The sequence below is a fragment of the Gopherus evgoodei genome, chromosome 5, assembly GCF_007399415.2.
Source record: "Gopherus evgoodei ecotype Sinaloan lineage chromosome 5, rGopEvg1_v1.p, whole genome shotgun sequence".
Taxonomy (NCBI): domain Eukaryota; kingdom Metazoa; phylum Chordata; order Testudines; family Testudinidae; genus Gopherus; species Gopherus evgoodei.
In genome coordinates, this window is record NC_044326.1 from 52,269,086 (window position 1) to 52,281,450 (window position 12,365).

At 46.2% G+C, this 12,365-nt stretch overlaps 1 protein-coding gene across 1 annotated transcript in view; it reads right to left on the minus strand.

Moving 5' to 3' along the window:
• The window catches only part of SCFD2 (sec1 family domain containing 2), a 323,281-nt gene extending 314,954 nt beyond the window's left edge, over positions 1-8,327 (minus strand). Inside the window, exon 1 of the mRNA XM_030563081.1 lies at positions 7,493-8,327. Within this exon, the coding sequence (XP_030418941.1) occupies positions 7,493-8,327 (835 nt within the window). The remainder of the gene's footprint in view (positions 1-7,492) is intronic.
• Between the last annotated feature and the right edge of the window lie 4,038 nt (positions 8,328-12,365).

The following is a 12,365-nucleotide window of genomic DNA, read 5'->3' on the forward strand; positions in this document are numbered from 1 at the left end:
AAAAAGCAAGTACTGTCCAAACCCAGTCATAGATTTATTCATAGATCCAGTCAAAGGTGTATTTTAGTCATTTCTGGTTTAAATTGAGATCCCTTCCCTTTATAACTCACTTATCCTCCGCCATTCCCAAGTCAAGGGTCGTATATACTGACCCAATAGCATATCTTGAAAACGAGAGCCAATCAACAATTTTAAGCATCATTTTCGTTCTCAGTGACCCAGAATTAGTAAAGTTGGACTACATTTATTTCAGAAGCATTTTGGCTGTAGAGCAGTGTAATTAATTGGGAATAAAAATCATTCATAATCACATAATATTAACACACACGCTTTTCCTGTCTTAACTGCTAGTTAAGAAGGGGAAGAGTTTTGAAGGGGTGGAAGGAAAAGGAACTCTGAAAGCCACTTTAGGCTGCCATCACTGCGTGTTACTTGGCTTTGAGACTCTTCTCTTGATTCCAACCACCATGACCCTCTCACTCTCCCCAATTCCTCTCAGCATAGTTAGTAGAGCAACTATCCTTCAGACAACTGTGATATCACCATCCTCAGCTTGTTCAAAGTTGACTATGAGTAAATCTGATTTTGGATGACACTTTGGACAAGACACCTGACCTTGCTTGTTATGAAGACTTGGTTTAATGCACCACCAATTCTCTGCTAATCAGTTAGTCCCCACAGACTACTTAAGACAGTTCACATCAGAAAACATCCAATGATCCAAAATAGAGGTCCTGTCCTTCTCTCACATTAGATCCAAGAGATGCCCCACACCAGAAGAAATCCATTGAATGGTCTTCGGTTCATTTTGATTAATGCAAGATCAGTGGTCAATAAAATTACAACAGATCATGATTTGATTCAAGGCTCCAACTTTGCACAGATTTCTGAGATACGATCATCAGATTTGTTTTGGGTGCTGGGATAGTTTAATCCAACCTGCTTGTGTTCAGTCGCTGATCTTAAGTTCTTGTCATTGTGAGAATTCTTATTTTGTAGATACATTTTGCTCAGATGGAGGCAGAGATGTCTGCTTCTGTGGAGATAGGGAAATATATTTAGGGGACAAATGCCAGTTCTGTTTTTGGGTCAGCCACTGTTGCTACCTGAAGTACTGGGGGCGGGGGGCCTTTGCTCGACAACATCTGACTGTGACCTATGCTGTACCTGGCTTGTGGAAAAACAGTGAAGAATCATCATTGGCAGAGATTGTTTCTGGAGCAGCAGCCACATACTGTATGTACTCCCCCCCCCCCTTTTTAAAACAAAAGCCACTAATCTTCGCTCTCTCAAGAAAGCATTGGCAATCACTTGACTTTGACAGTATGGCCAACTATAGCTCTATACTAATCTTTCTCTCTCTCTCTCTCTCTCTCTCTTTTTTTTTTTAAGCTTATTGAAGCATGGATGCTTCTACCCAGATCCTGGTGTGGTTTTGCAGAAACTGTGATTTGCAATTCCCACTTACTGACATCCAGGCCGGGGGGGGACCATCCAACGTGAAAGGTGCCTGCTGGTGAAATCTCTCAGGCAGCAGGTGAGGGAGCTACAGGAGGAGGTGGCTAGGTTGAGGAGCATCCGAATCCACGAGCAATTCCTGGACAGTGTCCATGTGGAGACAGCTGAGATAGCTGTCTCAGTACACAGGACTGCTGACACACCACTGGTGGAGGAGGAAATGGCTCAGGGTGGACATTGGCAGCTGGCTACTTCTGGCAGCAGGCAGTGCAGCACCCCTGCCCCAAACCCTCTCGCCATGGTAATAGGTAACCGTTATGCTCTTCTTGATACAGAAGAGAAGGAATCACCCCCTACAGTAGAGGAGGAGAAGCCTCGTATCCCTAAGGCTGGGAGGTCTGCTTCCACCACTGGATAGGCAATGTAGGGTAGTGGTGGTTGGGGACTCTCTTCTGAGGGGACGGAGGCGCCCATCTGTCGCCCTGACATTTCATCTGGAGAGTTATGCTGCCTGCCAGGGGCCCGTATCCAAGACGTCACGGAGGCATTGTTGAGGATTATCCAGCACCCTGATTACTACCCCATGCTACTCATCCATCTGGGCACAAATGATACTGCGAGGTGTGACACTGAGCGGATCAAGAATGACTATAGGGCTCTTGGAGTACAGATGGAGTCTGGAGTGCAGGTGGTATTCTCTTAGATTCTTCCTGTCAAAGATAGGGGCCCAGACAGACAGATGCATCGTGGAGGTGAATGCCTGGCTGCGAAGATGGTGTCACCAGGAGGGCTTTGGCTTCCTTGACCATGGGATGCTATTCCAGGAAGGACTGCTAGGCAGAGATGGTGTTCACCTTTCAAGGAGGGGAAAGACCCTATTTGGACACAGACGGGCTAACCTAGTGAGGAGGGATTTATATATAAAAAATGTACACACTTGGACTGAGATGGAGATGGACATAGGAGACAGAAGTGTTGAGAGTCTCTAGGTTAGGCTAAAAGAGGTAAAAAAACAAGGGTGATGTCATGCTAGGAGTCTACTACAGGCCACCTAACCAGGTGGAAGAGGTGGATGAGGCTTTTTTTAAACAACTAACAAAATTATCCAAAGCCCAACATTTGGTGGTGATGGGGGACTTCAACTATCCAAATATACATTGGGAAAATAACACAGCGCGGCACAGACCATCCAATAAGTTCTTGGACTGCATTGCAGACAACTTTTTATTTCAGAAGGTTGAAAAAGCTACTGGGGGGAAGCTGTTCTAGACTTGATTTTAACAAATAGAGAGGAACTCGTCGAGATTCTGAAAGCAGAAGGCAGCTTGGGTGAAAGTGATCATGAAATCAGAGTTCACAATTCTAAGGAGGGTAGAAGGGAGTACAGCAAAATAGAGACAATGGATTTCAGGAGGGCGGATTTTGGTAAGCTCAGAGAGCTGATAGGTAAGTTCCCACAGGAATCAAAACTGAGGGGAAAAACAACTGAGGAGAGTTGGCAGTTTTTCAAAGGGACACTATTAAGGGCCCAAAAGCAAGCTATTCCGATGGGTAGGAAAGATAGAAACTGTGGCAAAGACCACCTTGGCTTAACCACGAGATCTTGCATGATCTAAAAAATAAAAAGGAGTCATAAAAAATGGAAACTAGGACAGATTACAAAGGAGGAATATAGGCAAACAACACAGGAATGCAGGGGCAAGATTAGAAAGGCAAAGGCACGAAATGAGCTTCAGACTAGCTACAGGAATAAAGGGAAACCAGAAGACTTTTTATCAATACATTAGAAACAAGAGGAAGACCAAGGACAGGGTAGGTCCACTGCTCAGTGAGGAGGGAGAAACAGTAACAGGAAACTTGGAAATGTCAGAGATGCTTAATGACTTCTTTGTTTTGGTCTTCACCGAGAAGTCTGAAGGAATGCCTAACATAGTGAATGCTAATGGGAAGGGGGTAAGTTTAGAAGATAAAATAAAAAAAAGAGCAAGTTAAAAATCACTTAGAAAAGTTAGATGCCTGCAAGTCACCAGCGCCTGATGAAATGCATCCCAGAATATTCAAAGAGCTAATAGAGGAGGTATCTGAGCCTCTAGCTATTATCTCTGGAAAATCATGGGAGACAGGAAAGATTCCAGAAGACTGGAAAACAGCAAATATAGTGCCCATCTATAAAAAGGGAAATAAAAACAACCCAGGAAACTACAGACCAGTTTGTTTAACTTCTGTGGCAGGGAAGATAATGGAGCAAGTATTAAGGAAATCGTCTGCAAACACTTGGAAGGTGGTAAGGTGACAGGGAATAGCGAGCATGGATTTGTAAAGAACAAATCATGGCAAACCAATCTGATAGCTTTCTTTGATAGGATAATGAGTCTTGTGGATAAGGGAGAAGCGGTGGATGTGGTATACCTAGACTTTAGTAAGGCATTTGATACGGTCTCTCACGATATTCTTATCAATAAACTAGGCAAATACAACTTAGATGGGGCTACTATAAGGTGGGTGCATAATTGGCTGGATAACTGTACTCAGAGAGTAGTTATTAATGGTTCCCAATCCTGCTGGAAAACTATAACAAATGGGGTTCCACAGGGGTCTGTTTTGGGACCAGCTCTGTTCAATATCTTCATCAACGACCACATATATTGGCAGAAAGCTTATTAAGTTTGCAGATGATACCAAACTGGGAGGGACTGCAACTGCTTTGGAGGATAGGGTCATAATTCAAAATGATCTGGACAAATTGGAGAAATGGTCTCAGGTAAACAGGATGAAGTTTAACAAAGACAAATGCAAAGTGCTCCACTCAGGAAGGAACAATCAGTTTCACACATACAGAACAGGGAGAAACTGTCTAGGAAGGAGTACGGCAGAAAGGGATCTAGGGATTATAGTGGACCACAAGCTAAATATGAGTCAACAGTGTGATGCCATTGCAAAAAAAGCAAATAAGATTCTGGGATGCATTAACAGGTGTGTTGTGAGCAAGACATAAGAAGTCATTCTTCTACTCTACTCTGCGCTGGTTAGGCCTCAACTGGAATATTGTGTCCAGTTCTGGTCACCGCATTTCAAAAAAGATGTGGAGAAAATGGAGAGAGTCCAGAGAAGAGCAACAAGAATGATTGAAGGTCTAGAGAACATGACCTATGAAGGAAGGCTGAAAGAATTGGGTTTGTTTAGTTTGGAAAATGGAAGACTGACAGGGGACATGCTAGCAGTTTTCAGGTACCTAAAAGGGTGTCATAAGGACGAGGGAGAAAACTTGTTCACCTTAGCCTCTAAGGATAGAACAAGAAGCAATGGGCTTAAACTGCAGCAAGGAAGGTTTAGGTTGGACATTAGGAAAAAGTTCCCAACTGCCAGAGTGGTTAAATACTGGAATAAATTGCCTAGGGTGGTTGCGGAATCGCCATCTCTAGAGATATTTAAAGAGTAGATTAGATAAATGTCTATCCGGGATGGTCCAGACAGTATTTGGTCCTGCCATGAGAGCAGGGGACTGGACTTGAACTCTCGAGATCCCTTCCACTCTTAGAAACTATGAAAAGGTGGTGACAAAACAACTCTTGATATCTTGTTGCCTCAAATCTCCTCGACGCTTGGTGGGCAGGGTGCTAAACTGGCACAGACACAGCTGTTTGCATTGGTAATTGATTTTCTCCTGCCAATAGATGCACATCAAGTACCGTGCCAATATTGTTTAATATGTCTATTGCCTTTCATTATGAGATGTTGCTGAGTTGCAATGGGGACTCTGGTTAGAGTGTGTGGAGCTACTCTTGCATAACTTTGTTCTTTTCTCTTCTTGGCCACTCTCAAAATGTGGTAATAAGCAATTGTTCCTTCTTCTTTCTGGGTGTGCTCTCATGCAGTTCTTTGAGATGGTAAAAATATAGATGAAGTATTCTGATACCTGTTGTCTTTTTAGTTATCCATCAGAGCTTGAAAAATTCAATGGCAAGTAGGAAACTTTTCCGTAGGGTGTAGGAGACTTAAACTATCAATTTCTGTAGAATCTAAACTTTTATTAAAGAATATTAAGTTTAGCACATGGTTAAGCATATGGCCTACTCAATGTGAACCAGTGAACTGCTAGCAGATTTCCCAAACATCAGCATGAAATTAATATCATTCAGGTCAGTTTCACAGTTGCTGTTCAGCACCCTGTGACCAGAGCTATGAAACTGACCATAGTCAAGCAAGGATACACTTAGAAGGATAGAGAATTGTACTGAAAATATTATAGCATAATGCATATCTATGGTGCATCTTCACCTTGGATGCTTAATTAAGTTTTAGTATAACAGAAATAAGATGTATAGAGAAGACTAATGAAAGTTATTGATAGCATAGAAAGAGCTCCATAAATGGAGAGATTTGAAAGATCAGCATTATATAGTTTAGCGATGAATAAAAGGGTAGACTTCAGAAGTTTACAGCATAATAAATGGCATAGAGAAGGTAAATTATGTGCTTCTATGTACGATTCAGAATACAAGAATAAGGGAACAAAATTAAATTAATAGGTAAATGTCAAACATTAAAAAGAAAATCCTTTTTAAAGATCCCATCAAATTAACTTGTGAAACTCACTGTCACAAGGTACTGTATTGAGCCAAAGATCTTAGGAAGACTAAAAAAATTAAACATTTATAGTTATACTTAGGATACAAGGGTCAGATTTTCAAAAGTGCCTGAATGGTTTAGGAACATGACTCCCATTGAAGTCAAATAAGGACTTGTTCTCCTAAGCTTGTAAGCCAAGCACAAACCGCCTGGAAATACAAAGAAACATCACCTCAAAGACATGTTATCATAAAAATATCCATTAAGGGAGTGGGTTGCATATAACTTCCACCAACACCTCTAGTACTGGTGGCTACTGTCAGAGACATGATTCTGAATGTTGATCAGATCCAATGTGGCAGCTTATCTTCTGCTGCTTCTTGGGGAAGTTCTTGGATCCACTGAAGCTATTTATGCGGAAGAAAAATTCTCATCAGCAGCCAGGCTGCTGTGAAATGAATGGATTCTACTCTTTTCCTAGCTTTCTTCCCCCAACCCTTGTTTTCTTTTCCATCCCCCAAGGGGTGAGGGCTAGTGTATCACTGTCCATTTCCATAACAATCCCAAAGCCATAAAATAAAATAGAGTGGGGGAGAAAAAGAGAAACATCCTTTGCCTTCCATCACTGGTGGGAAGCAGGCAAACTTTATCAGAAACACAACCTGCCAGATCCTGATACAAAAGATGGAAGTTCAGCCTTCTCACAGGTCATTGTCCCTGGAGCTTGCTGGTGACTCCCCTCCCCTACTCAAGTCTTTCATTTCTGCCTATCAATATCATTTTTTCAAACATCTAGCTAGGAAATGCTTTGTAAATTTTTCAAGCCCTGAGCATTTTATTCTTATTCTGTTCTTTCCCATACAGGTTCTTATACTGCTCTCATCACTGTAATATTTAAGCACCCTCCAGGAGTGCACTAAGTGACACGCCTAACATACAGCATGTATGGTTCATTAATTCATCTTCTCCCCAACCTGAGAGTTGTGTTTAGTTTTGCTATTGTATTTTCTAAAATAGCTTCTATCAGGACAACTGACATATAAAAACTAAAAGTTAAATAAGATACAACTCAGGTTTCATCTCTCATTATAAAAAAGCTGTTTGCCCTTATGTGACATTTTAAATCCAAAGATTTCAAAGTACTTTACAAACCATGATAAAATAAACTTCACAGCACATTTCCCTCTCCCTTCCCCACCCCTCTCCCAGGATTGGGAACCTGAGGCACAAAGACTACACAGACTCTCTCTAGGTCACAGGGTCAGTGGCAGAACCTAGAATTTATGGCCCAGTCTCATGCTTTAAACACAAGCCCACATCTCCTATTTTCACCACTCTCAATGGGCCACTAAAGCCACATTTGTATGTGAGCACCTATCTGCACAGGCACTTCGAAATCCAGTGATCACCATAATAATGTAAATGAAGCGTCTCACAATTGTGATATTGCTATTAAGCTTCTTACCTGTCAGATCCAGTGTCCTGTCTATGAAGATGACTGAGGCTCGGTTTTGTGCTGTCTTCCTCCTGTTTCTGGCCTGTGAGTAGTTCGCCAAATCCCCTGCAATAATCTTGCTCAGAGTCCCAATTGCAAAGCACTCCTCTCTCACACTTAAGCACTCAAACAAGGAGTTCAAGCCAGACACCAGGGTTCTGATCTGAAGCTGCAGCTCAGGAGGCAGAGAGGAGAAGTCCAGGTCGTTCAAGCTGCCAAACTTTTTCTTCTCGGGCCTGGAGGCATTGATGCGAGCCAGGTCCTGGGGCGTCATGGGAAAGAGCGAGGCAAAAGCCGGGGTCACAAAGAGATGGAGCGAGATGGGCGCCAGCAACAGGGGGGCATGCCGCACCTCGGCGGTGTAGTTCATGTTGCCCATCCACTGGCAGAGCTTCTCCTCGAACTGCTCGAAGACCGCCTGGCTGCCCCCCTCCGGCTCGGCGCCGCCGGGCGCCCCGTGGGCCAGCAGGTGCACGGCGTGGCTCACGGCGGTGAACACCACGCAGTACTGGAAGCGGCTGAGGCTGACGATGTCGCGAATGATGTCCACCGCCCGGCCCTTCAGCAGGCTGCTCACCACGAACACCGCCTTGGGCTGCTCCGCCGCGCCCGCCTCGAAGCTGGAGAACTCCTTGACGTTGAGGGCGCCGGCCTCCAGCAGCCCGCCCGCGCCGCCGCCCGCCCAGTGCAGGCTCTCCGCGCACGCCGCGTCCACGAACACCACGGCCCGCTTGGCCTTGGCCAGCACCTGCTCCCAGGCCTGGCGGCAGGCGGCGAGCGCGGCGGCGGCGGGGCAGCCGGACATACTGGGGGCGAGGGGCGCGCGGGGCGGAGAGCTGCCCAGTCCCCACGGCGCGAGCCAGGCCCAGGAAGAGCCGCGGCGGCTGTGACAGGCACAACACAGCACACGTGCCCGTGGGGGGGTGGAATGGCCGCAGGAATGTGACGCACCGAAATGGAGGAGGGCGCTGATTGGCTGCTTGCAGGCGGGGGGGGCGGGCGATGCGATACGCCAGTTCCGGCGTCGTGGCCCTTTCCACTGGCGGAGGGCGCTGATTGGTTGCTTGAAGGCGCGGGGCGGGGGCGGGGGCTGCGGGACGGGTTGCAGAGGAAGCAGAGGTGGGTGTGATGTGGGGCGGAGCCGGCGTACTGGCTTTGCTCAGAGCCCCGAGTCCCTATGTTGCTTTTTATTATGTGTGGAGTCCTCCCAAAATATTAATGTTTATGAGTCCCAATGGGGTACCCTTGCCTCTGCCCATGTTTTCTAGCCTCTGTAGCGTTCACATTTTCAAGCGTTTCTGTGCGATGCTAAAGGGTAGAGAGTTTTTAAAAATTATGACGTGCACGTGTAAATCACAGGACTCCAAGAGCTGCGGCTTTGTGACTTGGACTACCTTAACCCTGCAGCCTAGCCACAGTCAACAGCTTGGGGGTATGTCTACACTGGAGCTGGAAGGTGGAATTTGCAGCTCTGGTAGACGTACTGATACTTGCTGTAATTGAGTTAATATGCTAAACAGAAGTGTAGCCTCAGCAGTGCTGCCTGAGTACTTGGGGTGGCTATCGACCCACAGCTACACTTCTATTTTTAGTGCAGTAGCTTAATAAGAGCTAGCAGAGGTATGTCTACTCAAACGAAATTACACCTTCCAGAGCCAGTGCAGGCATACCCTAAATAGCATAAGACTTGTGATAAAAGGCACAATAAGATATAATGGTGTGCAGGGGCTTCAGCTAGATGGTCAAGCTAGTTCATTCTTGTCTAAGCATCTGAGTCCCCCTTTTCTTCCCCTTCTTTCATGGATCATGGGCACAGTGTGCCCTTGTTGCTAAGAAGGCTAATGGCATATTGGGCTGCATTAGTAAGAGCATTGCCAGCAGATCAAGGGTAGTGATTATTCCCTTTTATTCAGCACTGGTGAGGGCACATCTGGAGTATTGCATCCAGTTTTTGGCTCCCACTACAGAAACAATATGGACAAATTGGAGAAAGTCCAGTGGAGGGCAATAAAAATGATTAGGGGGGTGGGGCACATGACTTATGAGGAGAGGCTGTGGGAACTGGGCCTATTTAGTCTGCAGAAGAGAGAAATTGAGGGGGGGATTTGACAGCAGCCTTCAACTACCTGAAGGAGGGTTCCAAAGAGGATGGAGCTAGGCTGTTCTCAGTGGTGGCAGATGACAGATCAAGGAGCAATGGTCTCACGTTGCAGTGGGGAAGGTCTAGGTTGGATATTAGGAAAACTGTTCATAGGAGGGTGGTGAAGCCACTGAAATGGGTTACCTAGGAGGTGGTGGAATCTCCATCCTTCGAGGTTCTTAGACCTGGCTTGACAAAGCCTAGCGGGATGATTTAGTTGGACTAGATGACTTCCTGAGGTCTCTTCCAACCATAATCTATGATTCTGTGGGGAGAATAGGATTGTATACATTGCCCTCTACATGCTCATAATACTTGCAGCTCTGGTGTAACACGTTTGGTTGCTGTGGGGGCAGGGGTTTGAAGTTTAGGTTTGATAGCTGATTGTCCTGCAGTTAGATGAGTTAGCAGGGCTCTTTGAAGGGCTCTAGCAGGAAACTCTGAAATGTGAGCAGTAGAGTTTTTGTTTTAATAGGCCAGTGATTAGAGGAGACTGAGTGAGAGAGTTTGAGTCATCCATTCCAACTATGTGTGGGGCCCAGACTTTAAAAAGCATGCAGATGCCTAGTTGCTGATAAAATGAAAGCAGCTGAAAGACTCAGCCCTGGTCTACACCTAAAACTGAGGTTGACATAGCTGTGTCACTCATAGGGATAAACAATTCACAACCCCGAGAGATGTGGTTAAATCAATCTAAGCCCCACTGTAGACAGTGCTAAGTCAATGGAAGAATTCTTCCATTGACATAGCTACTGCCTCTCGAGGCGGGGGGATTTACTGTATCTACAGAAAGGATTTTTCTGTCCATGCAGTTAATCCATCTTTCCAAGAGGTGGTACCTAGGTCCACGGAAGGATTCTGTCAACTGGGCTGCATCTACACCAGGGATTAGGGTGACCAAACTACAGTGCTCAGGACATGAAAGTTTTGACAGTCCTGAGCAATCAATGTAGCCAGTTTGATATAATTTTTAAGTATAGATCAGGCCTTAGGGCAGTGGTCCCCAAAGTTTACAGGGTCATGCCCGTTTATCCCTGTCCGCACCCTCCCCGCAAGCTGGCGCCAGGAGTGGGGTCACGGCACTGGGAAAGAAAGGAGACTATTTGGTGCGGAAGTTAGTAGCATTGTTGTAAGCAAACTCAGTGTGAGGGATCAGAGACAGACAATCATCTTGATGATAGTTTAGACAGCAACATAGTTACTGATCAAGGACCTGATTGACCCACTGTGATAGAATACACTCAGGAGGGGGACTGAAACAATAAAAGAAGGGGAAAACACCTTCAGGCACACACACCCTCCATGCCCATCACAATTCTCTACACCTAAGAAGAAAAGGAATAGCCGTTGGACTCTGGGGTGGGTCTGACCTGAAAAGTGTGGTCAGTAATCCCGCTGGAAGCATGTAGTGAGACTTTGCTTGATCTAATATGGTAAGTTAGTCACTAATAAGCGTTTATCTTTATTTTCTTGTAATCGTTTCTGACTTTTATGCTTCATTGCACTCACTTAAAATCTCTCTCTTTGTAGTTAATAAACTTGTTTATTGTTCATTTAATCCAGCATTGTTAAGTTAAAGTGGCTGGGAAACTTCATTTATCATGATAAGCTAGTGTATATTATTCCCTTAAAGGCAGAGGTGAAAGTAAGCTGGTCCGGTCCGGCGTACTGGCAAGAGTCGGTATGCTATGCCGGACAGGACTGGCTTCTCCAGGCCAGCGATTTAAGGGGCCCTTTAAATCACCGCTGGAGCCCTGGAGCCCCCACCTGCTGCCGCTAACCCTGGGGCTCCGGCAGCGGAGCTCAGGCAGCGATTTAAAGGATCCGGGGCGGTAATGACACTCAGAGCTCCAGGCCCTTTAAATCACCACCCAAGCCCTGCTGCAGGAGCCCTGTAATAGCAGCAATTGGGTTCCGGGAGTGATTTAAAGGGCCAGGGGCTCCCAGCTGCCACTACCACAGTGGAGCCCTGGGCCCTTTAAATCTCCGCCCAAGCCCCGAGGTAGCGGTGGCAGTCCCCAGGCTCCGCTGCAACCAGGAGCCCCTGGCCCTTTAAATTACTGCCAGAGCTCTGGGCCACTGCTGTTACCCCAAGGGCTCCAGCAGTGGGGTTCAGGCAGAGAATTAAAGGCCCCGCCTCTTCTGGTTGAAGCCCCACTCCCTGCTCAGGACTCCGGCGTACTGGTAAGTCCTTTAAGTTACTTTCACCCCTGCTTAAAGGAATAATGGATTTAATATATTTGGACTGTCCAGGAGAGGGCTTGGAAGTACAAAACATCCATTTCTGAGGGAAAGTCCAGGACTGGGAGTGTGTTGGGGTAACCCTGCATTATAACCACACCCTGGTGGGAACCAGGGTGTGAATGACAATCTGCAGTTACACAAACACAGCTGAGAGTGACCTTGTACCTACTGGGTGTCTGGGAAGTGGGCGGGCTTCAGCATCCCCCCCCAGCCTAAGGGGAGGACCCACAGGACCTCAGAACCCCACTGATTGCGGGGGATAACTAATAAAAGAACAGGGACAGGAGTGCGGTTAGAGAGTCCTTGTAGCAGGGTGGTTACCCGCTCCTGCCCAGAGGGGTTTAAAGACAGCCCAGGGAGAGGGCTGTGGCAGGGGAAAAGCTACTAGGCTGATTGGGGAAGCAGCTGCAGCTGGGCCACACCCTAATCAGGCCTAGCTGGCCCTATAAAGGCAGGGAA